Raw genomic sequence first — 27,762 nt, forward strand, 5'->3', positions numbered from 1 at the left:
TTATATCTCATTAAGATGATGTGATTAAGATGCCTTATATATATAAACTTGTTTTAAAACACCTATGTTACTTTTTTCATCGTCAAATTAAATAAGTTTCATTCCAGTTTTTCATCATCAAATGAAAGGAGTACCGACTGTTGTTGAGAAGTATTTGTTTTTTTATCCTCTCCTAAAAAAATTAGAATAAAAATCTAACTAAATGTTTAAACAATATGAGCTAAAAACGGAAAGGGTCGGTGTTTATCCTTATTTATCAGTAAAGAATTCATAATGGTTGGGAATTCATAATGCTAAGTTTTGAGCACTAACAAGATAACGATAAACAACTCATACATTCCTCAGAGTTCGATGAAGTCGAATATATTGCATAACTGGCAACTGTCTGAGACCGAGCGTGGATTTCCTTAGTGTGGAAATCTGGCAATTTGTTTTCACAGGTTCCCTAAAGACCCCGAGGAGTCCAAAGTATGGATTAATGCATGTAAAAGAAGTGATAACATTAAGGATGCCAGGATTTGTTCTGTCCATTTCTGGACAGAAGATTACGAAAGAAATCTTCAATATGAATTGCTACCACAACTTTGCCAGAGAAGTTATCACAGATTAAAGAAAACCGCAGTTCTCTCTTTAAATTTACCTGTTAAGGACGTAAAGTCAGGTATGGTTTAACAATTTGTTTACAATCTCATTAGTGCAATTTTTAGTGACATATCTTCGGTTGATAAGTAGCCTGGACTAAATTCGTGAAATGAAGTACTAAATTAGATTAGGCCTAGCCTATGCAATGAATGAAGAAATTATCTGATTAAGGCTATCCAATTTTTTTTCTTTTATACTTTCATTTTATGAATGTAAAGTTGATCGAACAGGTGATTAGACCTATGCGTAATGACGTACTTCTGAGTACGTCTTCCGGTGCAGACAATAATTAGGCCTAAACCTTTTATTTCTTAAGAAAACCCCACTAAAGGATATCGTGGGTCAGAGTATAGACTGAGTTCAAGTGTAGACTGAGGTAACTTTCTTGTTAGGTAACGAACAACATTTTAAGCAATCACGGTCATAATGTCGCTCCCAATGATGATAACATGCCATGTATGAGCAATACTATTAGTATGGAAGTCTTGGGTTTCCAAAACCCATGAAGAAAGTGACTCCAGTCATGTTGACTTACTCTGAATTATGTATCTCTGCTCATCTCTTGATGAGAATTCCTCAGGAAGGTCTACCTAATGAGCTGGAGGAAGAGGATTTTGTAGATCTTGAAGAGTCTGAAAATGGTATAGAAATTGAGGCCTTAAATTATCTGGGAGGTTATATAGCTCATAAGTACAGAAATAAATATCCTTCCTTAGGATTCCCAGAAATTGAAGGCCTAAACAACGACTGGATCTCCAAAGTGAGGAGGAAAGTGCTGTTTAGGCCCAGTCCTCAATTTGTCAGTAATTGAAAGGAAATGGAATAACTCATTAAATCTTTTCATGGGGAACAGTTGAAACCAGGCGTTGATGGGATTACGAAATTAGTTAATATTTTCAGTGAATTAAACATTGATGCTCCAGAGGAAGTAATGAAGTTCTTTATTAGGTGCAAAATACATTTTAGGATGAAGATATTAGATGCTGAAAGGAAGTCAGAATTTCTTTGTAAACAAAATGAAAAAAAATTCTTCAGTAATTTTTGGTAAATAAAAGAAAAATACGCTAATTCAATAAAAGTCTGGACAGGTTTTTTTTTTTCCATATTCATTCACCCTCGTTACTTTCGTTATTTGTATTCCAACAAGATTGTATATCTTGATATAACTGTGTTTTAAGCTATAGAGAGAGAGAGAGAGAGAGAGAGAGAGAGAGAGAGAGAGAGAGAGTATTTTCCTGTATGGAAATTGTGAACACCAGCATAGCAACAAATTACTGTCAAAACATACGTAATCATTAAGTGCACTGCCCAGTCGACGCGCACCTGTGACGTCACAATGCGGGAACCGAGCGACCGACGATCTCACCTTATGTTATTCCATCTTGGTCGGACCAGAGTCAAAGTAATACTGTGACGTCACAAGAGTAACACTTCCTGTGCGTCTTCATTGACTTACTTAAAGAAGGTTTAGTTTTTACACATTTAATCCATATCACATGGTGTATTTGATAAAATCTTGATAAAATCTGTAAAGACGTCACATACTTGATGTTTTATAATACCCATTCAAAGTATATAGGGTCTGCTCAACTCTGCAGTGGGGGCGGAGCCAATACTGTGACGTCACAAGAGTAACACTTCCTGCTTCTCTATTGAATTATTTAAAGAAGCCTTAGTTTTTATACATTTAATCCATATCGCATGGTGTTTTTCATAAAATCTTGATAAAATCTGTAGAGAGGTCACATGTTTGATTTTTTTAATACCCTTTATCCCATTTACTATGAGATTCAAGGCCTCTGTAACATGGTTTTTTCACAATAACTTTTTATATATGCATTTCATAAATATAACGCTTATTCAGAATACATATTATATCAACACATAAATTTTGAGTGTATTCTGCACTACGTAGGTTGAATAAATTTGGTACTTATAATGTAAAAGTGACCTTTTTTGAAGACGGGCCAACTTACTCTGAGAAAAGGTTTCGAACGCACTTCGTTACGGATAAACTCATGACATCCAATTTATTCCCTCCCCTTTCTCGATGGATGATTGGCTATACGTAACGAAGGCTAAACCTCTGGCAACAATGACATACAAATTTAAATACAAGCAAAGCAGTACACCTTTATGAACTCTGGAACCTCCCCACTGATAATTGTCATAATGAACAAACCAACAAAATATGTTAATAAATACAAAAACACTTCGATTATTTAGTCTAATGCCAAAATAAGTTTCCTAAGAAATTACAGTCTACTTTATAGGTCACAATCAGATTGACAAGATGTAAGGAATAGTTGGTAATTACCAAAAACATAGTAGACAAGCTTGATTTCATAACTGCTATATCCAATGTCAAGCAATTTTTATTTATTGGCTATCTACCTATTTACTGAAAAAAATAGCCGGTACCTTATATTGGCTTTAAACCTCCACCAATGATTATCGTCAGAATGGTGACTTCATGAGGCTCCACCCACTTTCGCCTCGTTATAATTCAGGATAACACTGAATTATAAAATTTAACTTCTGGCTATAAAAACTAATTTCTCGAGTAGTTGTAAGAAGTGCTAAATGATCCTCAAGGATCCCAGCAGTTGGTCTAAACGTTTAATTCATGTATATTACTGCTATACTGTTGCGGCACTACTGCTACAGTAGTATTACTATGCTAGCACTGATACCCCACCCACATCTATGTATCGTTCCACCATTCATAAAGTCTTTGGGTTTCAGAGCCGATGGCATTTCTGTCTGGTGGATGGGCAGGGCAACATTTAGTCAAAAGGTGTTTGTTTACCTTGCTTACGTAATGAATGTTTTTCGACTCTTGGCTCGTAATCATTGGCCATGGCGTCGGTTGGTCATTTTTACTCTATAAAAATTAAAACTATCGGGTTTAGGTTATTGATAATGCTGACAAAATTTGTGTGTGGTTGTAAAATATACATATGTCAACTTTCAGCTACATCCGATGCTTTGACAAGGAGCAAAGTCCAAAAAACCGTGTTACAGAGACCCTGAATCTCATAGTAGTCACCAAGCCTTGTTTTATTGCACATAAAATATACCAGTTTCAACACACATAGCTACTCCAGCTTTTTTCATGTTTATTCTTTACTTATTTACTTACCTATATACTGGTTTGCTGTATTCTCTTCAAGTCCATTTTTTATAAAATTACAACTCTCTCTCTCTCTCTCTCTCTCTCTCTCTCTCTCTCTCTCTCTCTCTCTCTCTTTAGTTCTGTCACTGTGTTCATACTCACTTTGAAAAGCAACTATTTTTTATGCTAAAGGTTACAATGATAGATTAGTTATATTTTCCAAATCTTATTAAGAATACTTATTGTTGTGTAATAAATACAAAGAAAATGTGGATACAGGCAATGTAAAAAATGGCAGTTGCATTTGCACGACTTGACCACAAAAAAAAGAAAGCAATATCAAAAGTATAAGAATTACATTATATACGATACAAGGTATCAGAGGAATAAATGATGAAGAAAATGATACAGGGAACACATTTCCAGCAAATTTCTCATTAGGACTTCATATCACATAAATATTCTTCCGAACACAAAGGTTTACTTATGACACAAACTGTATACATAAAGGTATTAATTATGCATGCCTCAAACGATTATAATATATTAGGAAAAAGTACAAACAAGGTATTCGTCAGTCTGGCTGGATGTATCTGATGACGTTTAACAAGGGGCGGGGCTAGATTTCAGATCTCCCACGAACGCTTAATTTTATATAATTTTTGCGTGCGTAGATAATTTTTTCTGTGCGCGATTATGGGTTTGAAAATAATTGTAATTGTAATGTGTCATATACCAATTGAAAGGGCGGGGATAGGTTTTAGTACCGCCTTGTGAGCAGACCCTATATACTTTGACTCTGAGTCGGACCACCAGGGTCGACTTCATCACGCCATGACGTCACATCGAACAGGCCTTCTATCTCGGTGGTCTTGGTTAAGCTAAAAAGAAAAAAAAAAAACTAAGAAAAATCAAAGTCCCGATATGACACTAAAAAATAACAATTATAGGTATCTTTGAATTATTTCGTCTCATTGGCTTATCTTTATAGACTATTTTTACGAAGTGCACAAAAAAGCTCAAGAAGCCAGAAAAAATGTTGCCATACATTTCATCACACGGAAGTTACTCACTCTAATTACATCACCGACGCCTTATTTGACCAACTTACTAAGATGGAGACATAAATAAGAGAAAATAAATAAAAATAGATAAACAAAGGTCGTCCTCTCACTAATTCGAAGGGGATCTGATATGAAGTATGATTCAGTACTAAAGCTTACCTCCAGTTCAGCAGGACAATACTAGTATCATAATAAAAGCACGAATATAAGGTATTTAAAGCTTAAAGGAATAATTTTTATATCTTATTGTTATTCAAATAGAGGTGGTATCAGTAAGTGGATAAAACTATTCAGTATGAAAGTTTGACATCAAAATTCTCCTTATGTGCCCATTCCTTTATCTGGATGATAAACCTCAAGAGAGAGAGAGAGAGAGAGAGAGAGAGAGAGAGAGAGAGAGAGAGAGAGAGAGAGAGTGTGTGTGTGTGTGTGTGTGGTTGTGTGTGCAAATAAATAGAATAGGTGGCAATAGCCGTCAGCAGTAAGGTTTAAGATCATGATAGTGTTGAAAGCTTCCATAAAAAATGTCAATTTTTGAAAAAGAAAAGAAGAAGCATTACAATTAGTATATCTTTATTAGATATAAATAAATATACATAAAGTTACGTATGGAAAGTGTGCATGAATGTATTGTGAAAAACGAAGGCCAGTTATGCAAATTCTACACGCAGCACATTATCCAGACCAATGGCGATGTAGTAGAGACTACCATGTGTAGAGCAGCTATCTGTGATAACTGAGACAACCCAACAACCAAAAATAGCAGTACCGATTACTAATGGCAAGCGAATAAACAAGTCGTAATTGACAGGAAAGGGATGTCAAGTGCAACAGCTGTTTATAGATTTTGTGGAGATAATATTTATGCATATTTTCCTGGTATAATATGAATTAATAATGCGAGTATGTGGTAAGTTTGAGAGAGAGAGAGAGAGAGATTTGCACTATCAAAAACAATTGTTAGAAAGGGTGGAATGTATGATAAAAGAAAGAGGATATGAATGGAAGAACAGAACTTTAAGTAATGCCCACAGTGCACAGTGTGAGGAGCGTTGATGGCATTGACCCCTTACGGTTTGTTTCCTGCTGGTGACATCGGAGATTTAACAGTTTCCTTCGTTATATCTTCATTGAAAAGTATTTAATATGGTCTTTATATGAGTTCATTTCCACTGTGTTGAATAACATTGGATAACGCAATCATACCCTGCATATTATACTCTGTTTTTTTTCCATCTGTCCATCCGCCTGTGTGTTTTAGTATGGTAACACTGCGTCCTGGGCTTTGGATAGTTACATTCAACAATAATAATAATCCTATTTCGAATATTAACGGTGTAATTCGCATACAGTAAATTATTAAAACAACTTTTTCAGTTGCAAATGTACACCCAGATATCCTTTTATTTACCTAAAACTTACACATAGCGTAACCAGTCTAAAGCCCGGGACGCAGTGTTACCATACAAAACACCACAGGCGGGTGGGACATGGAAAAAAACAGAGTATAGTTGTTGTCGAGTTAATTTGACACTGATGTTATTTGTGGTTTCAATTGGCCAATAGATTTCTTATTTACTTTTGGTGGTGGTTTCAACTAATCATTAATTCTATGTAATTTGTGTAGATGTAAGGTTCGTATTTGCATTTGATGCTTGGAGAGACTGATGAATTTCCCATATTTATTCGTCAGTTACCATTTGCCGAGCTTAATATAGTCATAAAACATGGATTATTTCAATTTGTACTGGTATTTTGCCACGCCTGCAATGATGCTACACTTCAGGGACTGCCCTAGGGGATATATATATATATATATATATATATATATATATATATATATATATATATATATATATATAAATCTATATATATATAATTTTGATCCCTTCCATCATTAGAAGTCCATCCTTACCCTCCTTCATGTTATAATGGTAACCTAATCCATATTCAGCTAATGTATGATGTCAACAAAAAGGTCCATTTGCCATTACGAGAATTTTTTCAGCTAGACATACGTATCAAGATGGAATAAGATAAGGGGAGTTACCGCGCATGGTGCAGGGAGCTCAGCGGTGCTATGTGACGTCACCTGGAGACTCCTGATTATGTGACGCTGTCCAATAGCTATCATCTGGACCATCAGCCTTATTGTTCATGCCTCGTCTTTTGATTCCTAGCATTACATTTATGAAACTAGGCTAATATTTTATGTCTTTATGGCTATATTTCCAAAATACAAATACATATGATAGGGAATATAATAGCCATGGCAATAAAAATGTACGCATGACATAAGCTTTATTCCTGACATTTCATTGGAAATCTCATTGCAATTAAAAACTCTCTCTCTCTCTCACTCGTTTTCAATCAAGCGATTTTTCAAAATTACTGAACAATTTGTTTTCATCTAATTATACCTTTTCTATGGGATTTCTGCATGCTGTCTCTTATTTCAATCAAATTTTCAATATTACTGAACAATATTTTTTTTATCTTTTTCACACCTTTGCTACGAAATTTTTCCTTTTAAGAGTTTAATATCTTTATTCTAAAATGAAGCCTACATCTCAAAAAAAAAAAAAAAAAAAAAAAAATAAGCTCATGACCTCCTCCGGAACATCAATATTGACGGCCTTGAATATGTCAGTAAGATTTGAAACTAACTGCTCCGACTCCTGGTTTTTAGAGCATCACCATGGAAAATTTTGAACAAATCTTCCATTTCTTATAGATTTTCTCTACAATGATTAGGCGGGCTATATAATACCTATCTCTTTACATATGATATCCAGTCCTCGTCTGTTTCATCTACATCAGCTGAGCTTAATGATGTAGTATACTTATTTCTAAATTAAAAAGCTACGAACCTCCCAAATAACTTAAGGACTTATTTCCTATCAGGGCTTCAGGTTCTGTCTCTTATTAAATCTCCTACTTGATCTTCCCGAGTCTCGGTCCACATTGTTAACAGGCAGAAGGTGCTTCATGAGGACACGCATAGATACATAACTCGGAATCTAGATCATTGGGAGCAACATTTGAGCTTTGAGATGGACCACTTACATTTAAGCACTCTGTAGTGACACAAGATGTAGCTTCATCATTACTACAAACATCAAGAACCTGACTGGTTAAACTATTGTCTCTACCCTCTATGCATAACCGTAGTCTATATTTAAATTCCAAAGGTGACTGATGATCATGACAATGACCAATTTGTCGTATGAAAGAAGAGACACGTTCGACTGTGTCTTGACATAGCCGAATTGTCAACATGCACTCTAAGAGTATCCATACAGTTCATGCAACATGTTATACAATCCTTTACTGATTTAGACGAAATAATAACACCGTTCTGGATCGGACACATTTTGTCTTTCACTTTAGCATTACTAGCAAAATCCATCATTTGATCAAGTATTTCCACTTGACGTGGACTGTTCGAGAAAGCATCTCTACCTTTCTTTACCATATCATATTTCCTTCACAGGTTCATCAAGTCAAATCCCTTTTCATCGCTCTCGCATTTCGATTTGGTGAAAATATAAACGCATATGCTTCAGTAACTTGTGTGTGTATATATATATATATATATATATATATATATATATATATATATATATATATATATATATATATATATATATTATATATATATGTAAGTGTTTACATAATAAAAATATGGAATGTTAGTCCATATATATAAAAGTCTAAAACTAAAGAGGTCAACCAGATTGCTTGCAGGAATGTGATCAGACTAGAGACGCTAAAGATGACGTATACAATAAGTATGTAGGCTAAGATAACATGCCTTCACTGTAGTCATTCAATTGTTTATAAAACATTAGTCCAAGCTCCCTGCTTGAGACAACTACCCCGACCTATAATTCAAACGGCCTACGTGATCTGTAGCGTGTCTCATTTTGATTGTATGTTCATATGTTCGAACTACTGTCTGTTCCTTCATAACTTGTAACAGAGATGGTAGACGGGGAGAACAGGTTAGCTATCGTCATTAGAAGACCTGTACCTCTTTACCTAAGCTTTATCATGTAGAGGAATAGGCATTAGCCATCATCATTGGCAGAAGCGATCAAGCTATCGTTATTAGAAGACTTGTACAATCATATCTGATCTTCAGCATGTAAAACTTCAGAAGAATACATATAGTTTTATATTTCGTGTTTTCTACAAGAACCTCCTCACCATGAGTTTAACACATCGTCGTAATAACCAACAAGATAATACCGACTTCGTAAATGATCTACAAACCCAGACACTCCATTGAAGATGGAAGTGCAATACCAACCGACTTAGCGTAAGATTATCGCTAGTCTAACATTACCTCATAGGGCGCCTTATCATACAAGGCACAAGCCCTAATATATATATATTATATATACAATATATATATATATATATATATATATATATATTTATATATATATATATATATATATACGAGGTCCATTCAAAAAGTATCCGACCTTGGTTCATAAAAGGACAAATAATTCACCAATCAGCAAATTATTTTGTGGGAGTTGACAGCACTCTTACTGCGCATGCGTGTAAATTTTAAAATCTCTAGTGTGTGGCGGTACCCGCCTGTGGGGCAAGAGTGCAGACGTCCAGCACAAGCTCGTCGGATTATCGTCCCTACACAACATGTCGGCGGTCAGGCAGGCCATCCACCAGCAGAAACGAAGAATTCGTTGAAAATGTTCGTCGAATAGTGGAGGACGACCGTCGTATAACCATCAACGAAATTACTGAAAAAGTAGGAATAAGCACAGGATCAGTTCATACAATTTTAACGGAAGATTTGGCCATGCGACGAGTGTGCTAAATTTCGTTCCCAAAGTTGCTGGTGGAACTGCACCACGACAATGCACCTGCTCAATCTGCCCACTTGATCCAAGCTTATCTGGCCAAAAACAACACTCCACTTGTTCGGCATCCTCCCTACTCTCCAGACATGGCACCTTGTGACTTCTGGCTGCTCCGTAAACTGAAAACAACCCTGAGTTAAGCATTTTGAGTCGAGAGAGGAAATTATGAGAAAAACGACAGCAGAGCTTTACAGCATCCCAATGACAACATTCCAGAGATGTTACCAGCAGTGGCAGTACCGGTGGGAAAAGTGTGTGCACTCCCAAGGGGAGTACTTTGAAGGTGATTGAATAAAAAAATTTCAAATGTGCAATTTTTTTTTCTTTATGGACCAAGGGCGGATACTTTTTGAATGCACCTCGTATATATACATATATATTATATATATATATATATATATATGACAAGGAGATAGCCGGTCATCAGGTGAATATCTTTTTAGTCCGAGCTACTCCAGCATAATATAATGTGACCATGAACTTTTCATACCGTTATTACAGTGGTACTCATGTATCATTATTATTTACAGGCCCACCCCCCAGTGTCTGGTTGCCGGCTGTAATGCCCGTGCTCCAAGACCCTTGCGGGTCATGACGTGAACTGTTTGCTTGCTACGACCTGGTAGAGCGGGTTACTTCTGCTGTAAGTTACCCCTTCTCCTAACATATGGCTTTAAAAGTGATCATTTCTATGAAAATGGTATGATATTGTACTTACTAAACTTATAACATTAGGGTAATTTATAGTATAGTAAGTTAAGTTCACGGTTAACGTATTTCTTCTCTTACAGGCGAGCAGTCCGTCAGAGATGCTGCTCTCTCTACCCTCAAGGTATGGGTGGGGGCCTTTGGGCGGAAAGTTGGGAAGGCGAAACCTTACATCCTTTCCCAAGACATGGCGGCTTTGATCTTCCCAGCGGGGAAAACTACAGGCTATGTGAACCCAAAGGTTGCAGCAGCAATCATTGAATCAATTCAAGATGCGGTATCTCACCAACAGGAGGATGTTTTACCGCAGATTGTTACAAGGGGTACCAGTTCCTCAGGGTCATTCCTTGAGCACTTCTGACTCTTCCACTCCTTCTTCTTCTAATTCTTTTCAAGGTTTCACCGGGGGATTGCGTCCTTCTAGGTCGGAATCCTTCTCGGCGATACCTAAACTAAAAGGTAACCCACTAAAACACTGCAAAAAAGGGCTTCAATTACTAAAACAACATATGACAGTCTTCCTAAAAGCGCGCCCAGGCATCCCATGCCGGAGGCCACAAACCCAGACAGAAGTCCCTATCAAAATCCTCAAAACCAAGGTCACAGGAGGGGAAATCTTACCATTCCCCTTCAAGCCCCATACCATCAACTTCTAAGGGCCTGTCAGCTAATAAGGTACCAAAGGAGAAGGAGGATTCCTCCTCCGTTGGTCAAGATCTGTTCAACACCAATATATTAAAACAGGTCAGTACTTAGGAAGTTTAGTGAACACGGTTTCGGCAAGGTTTGAGGAGGTTCTCAAAAGACTAGGCACTCAGGAGTCCCTAATTGCAGGCCTTCAGCAGGGTGCAGCAGGTCCGGCCTACCCTAGTAACCTAGTGCAAGGCCAGATTATGCCGGATGGTTCCACTCTCCCTCAGTTTCATCCAAGTAATCCTTGGAGGGTAGCGAACTACGCTCCGTTTGTGAACGGAATGTTGACGATAGAGGGTTGTGGAACTCGGAGACTTGATGACTTCGAGTTTTTCCCTGCAGGTTTACAGCCCCCTTTCATTGGCTACGTTCGACTTACGGAGTCGGCTCTCGTTAGGGAGGATAAGGTCCCAAAAGAAACAGTTATCCTTTCCAGGGACCAAGGCCAACAGGTGTGGGTTCGCAGTTTGGACGAGTGGAACTGCGCAAACACTAGAATCACGGCCTTTAAGAGTCCGTTCACTATGTTCACGACGGACGATGAGAACCCCTTACCTTTTACAACTAAGGTGGCGGAGCTCACCCTTCAAGCAGTGTCGCGTGACGAGCCTATGCCACAGCTTAGGGAAACGGATCCTACATCACTGTTACTTCCTGACGAGCCTATGCCACAGCTTAGGGAAGCGGATCCTACATCACTGTTACTTCCAAGCGGTGAGGATTTGTGGGGAAGCTTAAACCGGATTGTGCGATCACTTTGTTCAGTGAATGCCTTCCGAGGCTTTTCGGATGCTCTGATCCAAACAGAATTCGATGCTAGGGACATGGCTTGCAAGGTCTTAAACCTTCCTCTTTTGGTGATGATTGAGACTGCGGCTCTTGAGTACGCACAGGAGCCGCTGTTTAAGGTTATCGCAAAGTCGTTACTTCTGAGCATGCAATGCGATCTGTACGACTTTACTGTGGCTAGGAGGAATTGTAGGAAGCATGTCCTAGCCGAAGCAATGATCAGGCATGAACCTAATATGCTTCTGGCTTCTTCAGTTTGGGGTGCAGATCTGTTCCCGCTCGGTCGTCAATGAAGTTCAGCATGAGGCAGCTCGTCTGAACCAAAGTATCAGAGTTCGTTGGGGTATTTCATATAAAAGGAAGTCAGAGTCTTCCTTCTCAAGTTCCAAGGCAAAGAAGAAGCCTAGGAAATTCCAATCATTCCAGGCACCTCAACAACAAGCCTTGGTCCAGGCAGTCCCGGTGCAGCAAGTGCCATAGCCTTCGACCTCTAAGGCGCAGCCTCAGCAAGTTCGTTCGTTCTGTTTGCTCATCCTCCTCATCAGCCAGCTCCAACCCCTTATGCGGTGTCACCTGCCTTTAACCCAACCTATGAAAACCAAGTATTTCAGCCATTTAACAGGTTTGGTAGAGGGGGCAGGGCAAGAAGTTCCTTTTGCCAACGAGCCGGAGGTAGAGCCTCCGGCCAGGCTATGGGTGCAAGAGCAGGCCGGGGAACCCGGCCCTCAGCATCTCAATGAGGATTCACAGGTAGGAGGGAGGCTGTACCACTTTCGACATCGGTGGCGGTTCAGCAATTGGGTACAAAGCATAGTATCCAGAGGCCTAGGCTGGAGTTGGATCGAAGGTCCTCCTCCACCCAACACCTTCTATCAGGAGCCAACACAGGAGTTGGTAGACTACTCCCAGGAACTTCTCCAAAAGGGAGCAGTGTTGAGAACGAGAAATCTGAAGTTTCAAGGACGCTTGTTCAGTGTTCCAAAGAAAGGCACCGACAAGAGGCAGGTGATCTTAGACTTGTCCCGTCTAAGCTTGTTCATTTGCTGCGACAAGTTCAAAATGCTGACCATCTCTCAGGTGCGGACCTTACTTCCCCGTGGGGCTGTCACCACCTCTATAGATCTTACAGACACCTATTATCATGTACTGATAGCCCGGCACTTCCATCCGTTCCTAGGCTTCAAGTTAGGGAAGGAAGCCTTCTCCTTCAAAGTAATGCCCTTTGGGCTCAATATAGCCCCCAGGATCTTTACGAAGCTAGCGGAGTCAGTGGTGCAAGAACTAAGGTCACAGGGTATAATGGTAGTAGCATATCTAGACGATTGGCTACTATGGGAGATGGACGTGGAGAAATGTATAAAGGCTATGGAAAAGGTAATGCGTTTCCTGGAACATCTGGGGTTCAAAATCAACAGAGGCAAGTCCCGGCTGACCCCACAGTTACGGTTCCAGTGGTTGGGTATCCAATGGGACTTGGATTCGCATACTCTTTCCATACCACCAGCAAAGAGGAAAGAGATTGCCAAGGCAACCAGGCAATTCTTGAGGTCCAAACAGATGTCCAGGAGCAGCCAAGAGAGGATCTTGGGCTCTCTTCAGTTTGCCTCAGTGACGGATGTACTGCTGGAAGCCAAGCTCAAGGACATCAATCGAGTTTGGCGCTCAAAGCCAACGCCCCCCAGATGCTTGAGCCTTGCCGAGGATGGGGGGCTTAGGGTTCAGCAGCTGGGCCCTGATGCCTGGTGGGAACTGCTTTCTCGCTAGACCTTGGTGCCCAGCTGTTGATCCAACTAAATGAGTCAGCTCTTTTCCTTTTACTAAAACTTTTCATCCTTCTGCTTCCTCCCCCTATAAGGTACAGATTTTATGTTGATGACTTTTGGATTGGTTTTGGACATGATTTGGACTTAATCATTGGATTTGGTGGAGGGTGAGGATGGTTGGCATGCCACCTCATCCGTAGAAATCTAGTACCTAACGTGGTCGAGCGAGGCGAAAGTTTATATGTCAAACCCTGCTCTTAGTGCTGGGTCTGATCTCGACGGACATCATGACGCCTTAAGCACTGAGGGTGGGGTGTATATCTGGGTGGTACCCCTAGGGCAGCCCTGTATGGGATAACACTGTCCTCTAAATGTGGCTCCATGGTGGGTGGGGGGCTACCTGGACGAATCGTAAATCCTTCGTCTTATGGTGACATTAATTAGACCTTCGGTTGACGACTTAGGCAAGAATAAGGACAAGGAAAAACCTGGTAATTCCTCCATTGTAACTTTGGAGCCTTTTTCAAATGAGCTCCTTGTTACAAACATTCTACATGTGAAACCAGTCCCTTTAGACTGGAATTATGACACAATATTTAATGAATTTTGTAAATTTGGGAACATCAAAGAATTGCGGAATAAACTTGGAAAAAATTATGGATTTTTTGAATTCTGGATAATTTTCAACAATGAATCAGCTCACAGAGCGTTTAGAGAATTTAGGTCGGATTCTATGAGTGTTGGACTTATAGAGGCAGAGGAGGTCCCTAGGTATCTTGACATTTATAAACCACTAAATGAAATAAAAGATGCTAGTAGAGTAAGTAAAATATCCAGATCACCAGACCCAGCTAAGTGGTTAATTATCACTACACATGGTGAGAGAGGCAACCTCTTCAAGGTGAAAAGGTTGGTAAGCCAGAAAATCGGCAACGTTGGGAGCCCAGAAGTAACTCGCTTTGGGCGTAATAGTTTTTTAGTCCATACCAAGACAGATGTTCAATCGATAATGCTCCTAAATTTGAAGCTTGATCCTGAGGGTATGGTAAAAGAGGTAAAACCTCACTATAATTTTAGTTACGCGAAGGTTGTTATCTTTAATGAAGATCTACATGAAATGGATGAGGGGGAAATTTTGGAAATGTGTCCAGACGTGGTTTGGAAGGTTTTTAAAGTGCCCCGCTCATCGATGCTTATTTTAACATTTATAAATTCTTTCATGCCATCTGAAATTATTCTTGACAGTGAAATCATGAAAGTTCGTCCTTATAGACCGAGAGTGCTCCAGTGCTTTAAATGTTTTGGTTTTGGACACTCCTCTAATGTTTGTACCAGAAATAAACTCTGTGAATCGTGTGGCCAGCCTGAGCACGGCGAATGTTCTGGACCGGTAATTTGCATAAACTGTAAGGGTGAACATCGAGCCCATGATAAAAAATGTAGTGAATTCAAAAAAGAACAAGAGGCATTACTAAAATCTATTGCTGAACATATCAGTGTGGGACAGGCCAAAAAGCTGTTGGGCAGGAAATCCTATTTGGATGCTTTGAAGGCACAACAATTAAGTACTGCTTCTTCTAGTGCCCCTTCTGGTGGGGCTCCCCGGTGCCCTGCTGGTGGGGTTTTCCACACCCCCTCTAGTGGGGCGCCCGGTGCCCCCCCTGTTGGGGCTTCCCGTGCCCCCCCCTGGTGGGGCCTCCCATGCCCCCCCTGGTGGGGCCTCGTGTGGCCCCCCTGGTGGGGCTTCCCATGTTGCAGAGACTCTGGTAAAGCCAGGGGACCCTGTTGATTCTAGGGTTCAAACCAGATCTCAGTATGATGACGACTTCTCTGTGTCAGGGACATTGCCAGACATTGAGCCCTCACCTAATCCTGACATTACAGTGCACCGTGGAGATGACGGTGAGGAGATGGATGTCCTCCTTATTTGTCAGAAGAGGTCCCTTTCTCCCTCTTCGCCTCATTCACGGTCATTCAGGTATCAAGTGAAAAATAAAAGCAAAACTGAAAGGGCAAGTGAAGGCCCTTCATCAAAAAGATCTGTAACACCTAGATCTAGATCTAGTAGTACTGGTAAAGCTGATAAGATATCTCTCACCAGGACACAGATTCCTAAATTAGTAGAGAATTTTAAGATCCCTTCCTCTAAATAATGGCTCTCATGCAGTGGAACATCCGTGGCTTTATGTCAAATAGAGAGCAAGTTTGGGTTCTGTTTAGGGAACATGATTTATCTGCAATGTGTCTACAAGAGACAAAGTTGGGAGAGCACACACCAAATGTGGGGGGTTTTAATTATTCATTTCACAGGTCTTCACCCCTGATAGGTGTACGTGCTCAGGGAGGCACAGGCATTCATAGTCGCAAGTCTGTTAATCACAGGGTTGTTCAATTGAACACTGTGTTGCAGGCTTGTGCAGTCCAAAATTTTTAATTATAAATGGATCACAATTTGCTCTCTCTACCTTGATCCATCATTAGAAAGTAGATTGCAGGATGCTCAGGTAATCCCCGCCAGCTAGAATTAAACGACCTACAGACACTGATAGACCAGCTTTCTAAAACCTTCATTCTGATGGGGGATTTTAATGCCAAGCACACCTCTGGGGAGAGCCAAACTACGACCGGTGGGTTTGATAATAGAACAGCTGCTTGACTTGAATGACATCACTTTAATGAATGATGGTTCCATTACAAGACATGATGTTTTTCATAATACTGATTCAGCCATTGACCTCACTATCTGCTCTTCGTCTTTGAGGTTAGATTACCAATGGGTAGTAGACCATAATGATCATGGCAGTGATCATTGGCCCATTCACTTAAAGTATATGAAAAATATTCCATCTCCATGTTTACCAAAATGGAAGGTAGGGGAGACTGACTGGGGGTTATCAAAAAATAAAAAACTACTGAAATTGATCAAGAGATGAACGATTTTCAGAGCCCAACATCTGCTTATGAGTATTTAATCAGTATATTGTTGTGTGGTGCCATGCTGTCTATTCCTCGAACTTCTGGTAAACCTCGGCGTCCTCTAGTACCTTGGTGGAGTGATGCATGCGCACTGAGCAGAAAGATAACAAGAACTTGCTACAAGAGATATCGTAGATATCCTTGCTTTTTTTGGTAAATAAAATGATCTATAAAGAGCTCTTGCTAAGCAAAAGAAAACATTTAAGCAAGCAAAGAGGGAATCGTTTATCAGATATATAAGTGAATTAAAAGTATGATTCGCCGATGTCATTAGTCTGGAACAGAATCCGAAAGCTGCAAGGGAAATTTTCTCCACCTCCCTTGCCTATATTGAAAATTGATGGCTTCCTCATATCTGATTCTGAAGAAGTTGCAGAAACCTTTGTTAGGCATTTCTCCAATATATCTAGTGCCCTACATTACTCTCCTGCATTCAGGAATGTTAGGGACGGTACCACGGTTGTTCCTGCTGTTAGTTTAAATTCAGAGTCGTATAATCTTCCTTTCACCATGAAAGAATTAGATCATGCAATCTCGTTATCTTCCCCAACATCTCCTGGGGAAGATGATATACTGTACTCAATGATTTTTAATCTACCTAGAAGTACAAAACAATTTCTTTTAGACATTTTAAAGTTTTTGGCTTTCAGGAACTTCACCAGAGTCTTGGAAGATATCAATTATTGTACCTGTTTTAAAACCTTTTAAAGATTGCATTCCTTCCATAAGGAATTATAGGCCAATTGCTCTAACTAGTTGTGTTAGCAAGATTTATGAGAGGATGGTCAATGCTCGGCTTGTGTGGTATTTGGATTCAAAGAATCTTTTATCTAATCGGCAGTTTGGCTTTAGGAAAAATAGAAGTACTTCTGACCCTTTGATGTTCCTTACTCGGGAGATACAGAATGCTTTTGCTGTGCAAAACCCGACTGTTGCAGTGTTCTTTGACCTAGAAAAAGCCTACGACACTACCTGGCGAGGGGGTATCCTTTTGCAACTTGTAGAGTGGGGTGTTGTGGGTAATTTGTTCTATTGTCTGAAAGATTTTTTGTCAGAACGTTACCTGAAAGTAAGAGTGGGCTCAAATTTAAAATTTCTTACTGCTTAACCTCAAGAAGAAGGGTTACCTCAGGGAAGCGTCCTTAGTCCAACACTCTTTAATGTAGCTGTTAACGGCCTACTAGAACAAGTTCCTGTCGGGGTGCATGGTCTGACATTTGCTGATGATTATGCAATAATCTGTAGCAAGTCTACAGCTGTCGAAGCTTGTCAAAAGATCCAGACTGCTATTAATGCTTCAACATTATGGGCCAGTGCTAAAGGTTTCAAATTTTCACCAGAAAAAACCAAAGCTATACGATTTTGCCGATTAAGAAGAGTGGAAGAGATCCCTACATTGTTTTTAAGATTCAATTTTACCTTATGAAGATAGCATTAAGTATCTAGGTGTTACATTTGATAAGAAATTAACTTTTACTCAACATGTTAATGAAGTTGTATGTAACGTGAAGCTTCGTCTTAATATTCTTAAAGTTGTGTCTAATTTTAATTGGGGGGCAGATCGAATCACCCTTTTGAGGACGTACCAGGTTTTATGCCTAAGCAAAATCAATTATGATTGTCAAGTTTATGGTTGTGCATGCAAGACAACACTGCAGAAATTAGATGTTGTCCATAATATGGCTTTACGTATTTGTACGGGAGCCTATAGAACTACTCCAGTAGAAAGCCTATACTGTATGTTGAGTCAGGTTTTCCCCCACTATTTATCCGTAGGGAGGAATTAGGCTTGAGAGTCATATCAAGAGTACTTACATCAAAGCTAAACCCTAATTATAAGTATGTTAGAGAACCAACTGATAGAGACCCAAATAGACCTAGACTGCCAAAGCCGCTTGAAGTTCGACTAGCAAGCTCTGCCAGGGAGGTGGGATTACTACCCCCTGCAGTAGCTGAAATTTTGCCCTCAAAATTTCCTCCTTGGAAAGGCCACACTTAGAAATCTGCCCAATTAGGGACAGCAGGAGCATAAGTTCTGGTGATCAGTTGAGGGCAAGTTTCTTGGATCATGCTTTTGAACATGGTGATTCTCATCATATATATACTGATGGTTCGAAGGGTTCTGATGGTGTTGGTTGCTCTGTAGTGACTAGTGATAATATTATTAAAAAGAAGCTTCCATCCAATTTTTCTGTTTTTACAGCTGAACTGCTGGCAGTTTTGACTGCTCTTAAATATATTTTTTATAGTTCTTGTACTAACAAGGTTTTTACCATTTTTACCGACTCTTTGAGTGTTTTATCTTCTCTTAAAAGCCTAGTCTCTTGCCACCCTCTAGTGCAAGAAGTACAAGATTGGTTTTATCTTTTAATTAATAGAAGAGGTTTTTCTGTTAGGTTTTGTTGGGCTCCGTCCCATGTTGGAATTGTTGGGAATGAGCGAGCCGACGCTGCTGCTAAGGCTGCAACTAAGCTTAGGCACATTTCCAACATGGGCGTCCCTGTTTCCGATTTTAAAAGTACCATTCGATTTTAATGTAGAGACCAGTGGCAGGCCCACTGGTCTACTTTAGATAATAATCTTAAATTAAAGTTGATTAGGCCTTCTGTTCATCCTTGGCCTCATGGCCGGATGGATAGAAGGTCTGAGATAGTTTTAGCTAGATTACGTATTGGCCACACTAAATATACTCACGGGTATCTAATGACGAGTGGAGCGGATAGGCAGGTTCCTCGCTGTTCCACCTGTCATGTGGATTTGACTGTGGTGCATATTTTGGTGGAGTGCCCTCATTTTGAAACCAAACGTAGAGCTTGTTTGCTGGCAAATAAGTCTCTTGCCGATATTTTAGGTGAAGGTGCTCGGGCAGAGCAAATTATGACATTTAAAAAAAATATTGGTCTTTTTTACGAATTGTAATTTTCTTTTAATTGTTTTAGGTTTCTTGTTTGGTTTTTATGAATGAATGATTTGTATGTTAGATCGGTTGTGTGTATGTTTGTTTGTGTGACAGTGACTTTTCTTATTCTTAGGATATATATGCGCTGAATGGCCCCTCGGCTCCGGCGCTTGGCTATGTGCCAAAAATTTTATAATCTAATCTAATCTAATCAAAAGCCAACGCAAGGTTCCGGGACAAGCTTGCTCCGGTTCCGGCAATTCTGCGGCAACGCCTTCGTCCCTGGTCGAAAGCAGCAAACTTGGCGAAGGAAATCCCGCTGCAGTTTCCTCCCCCGTCATTAGTGGTTCATACAGATGCGTCACTGACAGGTTGGGGGGGATACTCGCAATACAAGAAGGTTCAGGGAACATGGTTCACTCAATTTCAAAAGCTCCACATCAACGTCCTGGAGGCTATGGCAGTGTTTCTCACACTGAGGAAACTTCGCCCTGCAAAGAGAACACATATCAGGCTGGTGCTCGACAGTGCAGTAGAGGTGCACTGCATAAACAGGGGAGGTTCAAAATCAAGCCATGTGAATCATGTGATGATAGCCATCTTTTCTTTCGCAGCCAAGAACACCTGGCATCTATCGGCCACTCATCTAGCGGGAGTTCAGAACGTGGTAGCAGACGCACTTTCTCGCTCGGTTCCACTGGAATCGGAATGGCTCCTGGACTGGAAGTCCTCCCGGAGGGTTTGCAGTATAGTACCAGGTCTGGAAGTGGATCTATTTGCTATAGAGGCGAACCACAAGCTGCCATGTTATGTGGCCCCCAACCTGGACCCTCTGGCTTACGCTACAGACGCTCTGACCATAGATTGGAACCAGTGGCAGAAGATCTATCTGTTTCCTCCAGTGAATCTTCTCTTGAAGGTTCTACACAAATTGAGGTCATTTACGGGTCGGGTAGTCCTTATAGCACCACATTGGCCAAAGAGCAATTGGTTCCCACTTGTCCTGGAACTGGGTCTACGTCCTCATCCTCTTCCAAACCCCAGCTTGTCACAACAAGTACAAATGAAGACTGTGTTCGATTCCTCAGGTCTTCACAAAACCCTAACTTTATGGATTTTATGAAGTTTGCAGGACATAGACCCAGGAATGTTTTGTTCTTGGAGTCAGACAAAAGGGAGTCAACGCTCCGCCAGTATGAATCGGCAGTTAAGAAATTGGCAGCATTCCTGAATGCATCCAATATTCAGACCATGACTGTTAACGTAGCTATCACCTTCTTCAGGTCCTTATTTGAACAAGGTTTAGCAGCTAGCACAATAACAACAAAATCAGCCTTGAAAAAGATTTTCCAGTTCGGGTTTGATATCAATTTAACAGTCTTACTTCACATCAATCCCGAGGGCTTGTGCGCGCCTTAGGCCTGTAGAGAGGCCGGAGACAGTGTCATGGTTTCACAACGATGTACTTAAGTTAGCTTCGGATACAGACAATTTGGAGTGTGGTTACCAATATTGAGGAAAAACACTTCTTAATTAGTCTGGCTTCAGGAGCTTTTGTTTCGGAATTGTCAGCCTTATCTAGAGACCCAGGTCATATAGAATTCTTACCTTCGGGGGACGTGTTGCTTTCACCGAATCGCAAGTTTCTTGCCAAAAAATGAGGACCCTTTAGATAGGTGGTCCCCCTGGAAAATTGTCCCGCTTTCACAGGATCCATCACTGTGCCCTGTTCAAACTTTAAAGGATTTCCTCATAAGGACATCCGGCATTTGAAGGGTCCGCTTTTTATTAGGGAGGGGGGGGGGTACCATTTCTCTAAAGGGTACAAGACAGCAAATCCTTTATTTTATTAAGAAAGCAAATCCAGAGTCATTTCCAAGGGTACATGCCATTCGGGCTATAGCAACATCAATTAATTTTTTCAAGTATATGAGCTTTGATGATCTTAAAAAGTACACCGAGATTGGCAGTGATTTGTAATGGTCAGAATCGATATTAACTTATAGCCTCTGATAGCAGATTCGGTAGCGTCACTGTCCGTTCCTGATTTCGTTCCCCATCCAACTGGACGGTGGTTCGATCCCATGGGGGGACGAAATTATTATCAACTAAAAAATTCCCCCTCGGTACATATATGAAAATATATCAATTCCGAGGTAGAGCGAATTAGATGTTAAAGGACATTTGTAGCTCGAATGATTTATATGAATCACGATGATGTGATAAGTATTCATATATATATATATATATATATATATATATATATATATATATATATATATATATATAAAGTTAAACACAATGAAAGCTGCAAATCCACCATCATTCATCTGAGGTAAGTGAACTATATTTTTTCCCAAAAGATAAAAAAAATGTGCTGTTAATCAGTAATCATACAAGTATTTTTCTTTATTTTCTTGTAAATCACTACAATGAAATACATAATACAAATTGCAGTTTTGATGTACAATATTTTCTTCATTTAGATCAAATGAAAGATAAAGCTATCTGCAGACTACAGATTTGGTCTACACTGAAAATTTAATCCTACTTTGTGATGTGAAACACATCTGAATCCACCGTGGTAAAATTAAAGATTTCCTTTTAATGGACTTGAACAAAGTATCCTGAATTCAATTAAACATATTACAGTAAGCACATTAAGACTTTAGGACAATTTTCAATTACTGACTTTCATGTAAACACAATTCTTGGTTATTACTCTCCTGGAAATAAAATAAGTTATTTTTCTTGATGTTGGCAGACAACAAACTATAAAAGAGAAATATGAGACAGTATGAATGTCAAGGTCACCAGTGTGATACAGCAAGTCATTAACGGGATGATGATGATGATGATCTAGAATATCTACGGCGTCTTGGTGGTGTACGAGATCGGGACCTCCTACGTGGCATGGGTGAACGTCGACGCATAGGTGGTGGTGAACGACGACGCATCCTGCAAGAAAATATGCCACTGTTTTAAATAAGTGTCAAACAGTGTAAACTATATTTTTCCACATACTGTACCTTTTTGGAATATCAAGCTATGGTGGGAATGGGAACATGTTTGTACGCGACAATTTCTAAGAGCTTGGGTAAGGTGGATTTTAGCCTAACTAAAACAACTGAAATAAATATTAGAATGTTTCAAGTACTAAATTTCATTAGATACAAGACCTTTAGTCAATAGAATTAAAAGTATGAACATATAGTCAACTCTCAATGAACTGGACCCCATTAATCTGGACATCGGATAAGATGGACACCAAACAGGGTCAGTTGATTTAATTAAAATATGTAATACTCTAACTCAAGGAATAAGAGATCAATCCCCCGGGTGCATGTTTGCTGATGATATTGTGTTATGCAGCACCAACAGAGGGGTGGTGAAGTCAAAACTAGAGCAATGGAGGAAGGTACTGGAAGACAAGAGAATTCAAGATCAGTATAGAGAAGCCTGAATACCTAAGTTTTAATGAAGATCAAGACTCCGAGATTAGTTTGGAAGGGACAAGGTTGAACTGGGTAGAAAAATTTAGCTATCTTAATTCAACTATAGCTGATGATGGAAATTTGGATGCAGAAAGATGTAAAGTGTCTTGTGCGACCGCAGATTCACACAGTGATTAAAAGATGAGTGTACAAGACAGAAGTGAGACCAGCTCTGATGTATGGAGCAAAAACATGGCAAGTAAAGAGAGTGCAAGAGAAGAAATTGGATGCAGTAAAGATGGAAATGGCTCAGGTGGAGATGTGGATCAAAACGAATGAATAAGAGGAACTACTAAAGTCATAGAACTATCAAAGAAGGCCCAGGAAAGAGGACTGCAGTGGTATGGCCATGTGATAAGAAGGGATGAGTGATATGTAGGGAGCAAACTGATGCAGATGGAGGTGACTGACTGATTGATTATGAGATTTAGGTCTTGAAAACCAAACACCGGAACCCATCAGGATGAAGATGGAGGTGCCCCGTGGGAGAGCAAGAAGATTGAAGTGAAGGTGGATGAAAGTATAGTTAGAGAGGATCTGAGAGACAAACAAGTGTCAGAGGATGATGCGTTGGACTGAGCCAGGTGAAGGAAAGCTATCAGAAGCATTAATGACCCCACATAGAAGTGGGGAAAAGATGCAAAGAGAGAAAAATGATTTAAGAAATGTATACTACAAAGTATGTAGTTAATTTTATTATATGTTTTGTAAAGCGGCATAAGGTTGAGAGCACTGTTGCTTGTTTATAAGTCTGTCTTTTGTTTGTTGTGGTCATGAGCTGGATTGGGCATGTAGCAGAATGGGAACAGGGGTGTAAATAAATTGTGTAACTTGTATTTTGGTCGGGCTGGGAGTTTATTCAAGTGGTAACAGAGCACAGTTAGTCAGAAATGGACATATCTGAGGGTAAGCATTTGGGAATAGAATGGCAGTGGCGAAAAGAATGTCCAAGATTTATCGTGATACAGGGTGAGTATAAAGGATCAAGAGAACAAGTCAATGATTGGTTTGTAGTGTGTGGAGAAGTGAAATATCCGGGGATACGGATAACAATGTGCTTAAAAGTTGAAGCTTTAGAAGTGACAGAAGGGATAGAGATATACTTAGGGATAAAGAGGGTTCAAAAATAATCTTATCCAAACTAGATGAAGCGTATCTAAAAGATAGTCTAATGGAAAATTACAGCAAAATTAAAAATTATTTGAAAAAAGAGAGAGAATCTAATGAAAAGATTTGAGATTTTATAATTAGGTATGAGAAGGCAGAATGACAAATCAATAGAGCAATAAGGAGAAGCATGCTTGAAGGAAAAGCAAGGTTTCCAAATTTTAAAACATGCAAACCTCACAGCCAATAAAAAACATATGGTATTAGCAGCTTGTGGTCAAGGAAAGTTGGAATTTAAAACAGTGTCACAGATAATGAGTAGAATATTTGAGGGATTAGGGAATGAAGAGGAAGATAGGGAAAACCAAAGATATCAGGAAAAATGAAATCAAGATAGAGGTGGAAGAAATCCTATAAATAGGATACCAAAAAAACAAAAGTTTTAATATATAGGAGTAATGGTAGAGCATAGTAAAGTAAAATTTGTCTTAATCAGTGGCAGTATATAAATTCCATAAGAGAACCAGAAACTAGAACATTTACAGGTAACAGAATGTTATGACGGGAGTAACCAGAGAAATCAGTGGTAGGACAGTTGAATTGGGTATTGCTACATACTATGCCAGAAATATACGGTGTTAGTGAACGAAGTAAAGTTTTTTGAAGAAGCAACGACTCAAAATATGAAAAAGCTCATTAAAATTATGACAATATGCTAACAACATAATGGGAAAAGTGATAATAAGGGAGCTAAGAGAAATTATTTATTGGAAAGCCTATGCAGATGCTTCATTTGGGAATACTACTACTGATTGTTAAAACTGACAGTAAAACACTAATGACTGCAAGTTTTAAGAGATTATAAAAATTGGTAAAGCAGCAATAAAGAGGGCAAACTAGAATCTGGAGAAATAAAGGAAGTGAGATGGATAAGAGGAAAGCATCAAATTGCTGATGTATTGACAAAGGTAGGAGTTTCAGGGGATTATTATTAATTAGGTGTTAGTTTTTTCCAGACCTCTGAGTCTCAAGTAGACTCTTCTCGGGCTGGGTTCTCAGGGATTAATCCTGAGAAAGAAAAAAAAAAACAAAAAAAAAAAAAAAAAAAAAAAAAAAAAAAAAAAAAAAAAAAAAGACTTTATTTGAGAAACCCGTCTTATTTAAAAAAATTTATGATTTTATTAATTGAAAAATCCCTGCTTTCCGCAAGAATATTTTTCATTTCCGAACTCCGCAGATAAATAGATCTTTGCTGGGTCCAATTTGGGCACTCAACAAGCAAATGCTGTACTGTCATGGGTGTTTGAACATCTGTTACATTTCACTGGGTCAGCATGTGGTGTTGACATCAAGTGACCATGTGATGAATCTTGTGTGTTCCTATAGTAGCCTTGCTAGGATCCACCTCTTTTGCTCTTTCCTCCTGTGAGGATGTCCTCCATGCATAGACTTCAGTTTTTATATTTTTAAGTTTATTTGTTGTTGGCACAGAGGCCCATTCTTCTTTCCAATCCTGGTAAATTAATGTTTTAACTGATTTTACCCAGTCTGACACTGGGGCATATGAAATTGTTGGAGGGATAGTGCAGGCTAATTTGGCAGCAGAGTCTGCATATTCATTTCCTTTTATTCCCACGTGTGCTGGGATCCAACATATTTCAGGGGAAAACATCAGAAATTATGTTGAGGGTAAAGAACTGGAGAATAATGGAGATGAGAGGAGATTAGGATTAGAAGAGGTTGGAGGGGAGGGAGAATTAGATACGTGTGAATATCAGTGAGTTTTATAAATTTAATCAATTTGTTATTTTTATCTTCTGGGTCAGTGAAGTAGGTACATATGTATGTGGCTAATTTTCTTGGATGTTTTGTAAAACATTCTCACCTCATGTTTGAAATGGCACAACAGTTATTGTGATAACATAAGATGCCTTGAAGACAGGAGTCAACAGACCAGTGGGGGGTTGTGTAAGGTTGAGAGTACTCTCATTTGTGGTTTGTTGGTCATTTGCAAATCTCTCTATTGATTGTTGTGGTCGTGAGCTGCATTGAACAAGTAATGCAATGGGCACAGGTGTATAAACTGCATGATTGTTGCATTGTGGTTGGGCTGGGAGTTTAATCAGCACGACCTTCCATGTATGATCAATGAAACCCTGGGCAACCTACCCTTCTGTGTCATCTACATTGACGACATTCTGACATTCAGCCCCAACCTCAAACAACACATGAAAGATGTCAGACAGGTCCTACAAATACTCAAAGAAAACAGACTTATAGTCCAGGACAAATGTGAATGGGCAAAACCAAGAGCAGAATTCCTGGGCCACCAAATCAGTCCCAACGGTGTCAAGCCCTCCCAGCAAAGATTGGTCTAAGCAATCACTAACTTCCCAAAGTCAACAACAATCAAAGTATGTAGTTCAGTAATTCACAGGAATGATCGACTATTACCACCAGTTCATTCCCAACCTTGCTGAAATAATGAGTCCCATATACAATTGCTAGAAAGAAACATTCTAAACATTTATGTTGGCCAGGAATATACAAGGAATAATTATATACTCCTGTTCATGTGTGAGCAAACACTTTCTCCTAGTTGTATGCCCTTCTTGTTCTTGGTTTAAATCTTACTTTTCCACTTGGGATTGTTAACTACATGTCCAGAGTTTTAATTAATAAATTAGTATATGCCTAGTCACTGTATATCACTAGCCTCACTGTACCTACAACACTACAAGGCTCAAAATAATTACTGACTTGAACAATCAGACCCACCCAAGAAAAAAAAAAAAAAAAGGGGGGGGGGGGTGAAAGTTTATATTTTGCTATAGTGAACACCTCTTGAGATACTATTTCCCATGTTCAATATAAAGAGCTTACAACTCTTGCAACGTCTGCATGGCCACCTTTCCTGTTGTATATTTTTCTTGGATTCCTTTCTAAACAATGCAAGCTTTGTTTTGCATGCACAAATTTCCAGTGCTCTACTATCCACTCCACCCTACCTTATATTAACCACTCACATGACCACCTCTTCTGATTCTGCTGTTAACACTAGGTCCTACAGCGGCTCATTTTCATTCTGCATTTTTTTTATCATTACTCCAATAATAAATAAGGGGCTTACTGCTGATGCATGATGGACACCTAAATAAAATTCTTCTGATATATTCAAGATCTTGTGTAATGGAACAATGACATCACTTGCTTGTCTCTTTGATATCATCTGCTTTGGTATGCCCATCTAATTACTTGTCTTTGCACATTTAATGTGTGACATGCAAGGCACACTGTAAATGTGACATCTACCTCATTTATACTGTACTTAGTAAAGTTTGGGAAAATTTATCCGTCCTAATTATTGGTCGATTAAACAATATGAAACGAACGTTTATATCCAACAAATTAAATAACTGAAAATATATTTTCTGTAAATGTTTCTATTCTCAAATATCATAAAGGTGCATATTTTGTCACATATTTCAGACCTGCCAAAAGTATTTGCATATGTAAATAAAATAATCAAAAGAATCCTGATTTTTTTGGCCAAATAAAGGTTACCTTGGAGGCGAGCGCCAACGAGGTGGGGGACCTCTTCGCTGCATCATAGGCATTGG

The 27,762-nt window shown here is 39.3% G+C and overlaps 2 protein-coding genes across 2 annotated transcripts in view; one reads left to right on the forward strand and one right to left on the reverse strand.

Moving 5' to 3' along the window:
• The first annotated feature begins 12,464 nt into the window (after nucleotides 1-12,464).
• On the forward strand, nucleotides 12,465-13,667 carry LOC135208375 (uncharacterized). The gene has a single exon (XM_064240475.1). The coding sequence runs from the start codon at nucleotides 12,465-12,467 to the stop codon at nucleotides 13,665-13,667; it is 1,203 nt and encodes a 400-aa protein (XP_064096545.1).
• An 8,254-nt stretch (nucleotides 13,668-21,921) lies between these two features.
• Nucleotides 21,922-27,762, reverse strand: part of LOC135208817 (RNA-binding protein with serine-rich domain 1-A-like) — a 13,059-nt gene continuing 7,218 nt past the window's right edge. Inside the window, exons 3-4 of the mRNA XM_064241359.1 lie at nucleotides 27,707-27,755; nucleotides 21,922-22,499 (exon numbers count right to left, since the gene is read on the reverse strand). Coding sequence (XP_064097429.1) covers nucleotides 22,376-22,499; nucleotides 27,707-27,755 — 173 coding nt within the window. The 3' untranslated portion in view covers nucleotides 21,922-22,375. The remainder of the gene's footprint in view (nucleotides 22,500-27,706; nucleotides 27,756-27,762) is intronic.

The sequence above is a fragment of the Macrobrachium nipponense genome, chromosome 35, assembly GCF_015104395.2.
Source record: "Macrobrachium nipponense isolate FS-2020 chromosome 35, ASM1510439v2, whole genome shotgun sequence".
Classification (NCBI taxonomy): Eukaryota; Metazoa; Arthropoda; class Malacostraca; order Decapoda; family Palaemonidae; genus Macrobrachium; species Macrobrachium nipponense.

What these genes read in the sequence shown, in the direction of transcription:
- LOC135208375 (XM_064240475.1), top strand. Translation starts at nt 12,465, where the DNA reads ATGCGGTGTCACCTGCCTTTAACCCAACCTATGAAAACCAAGTATTTC.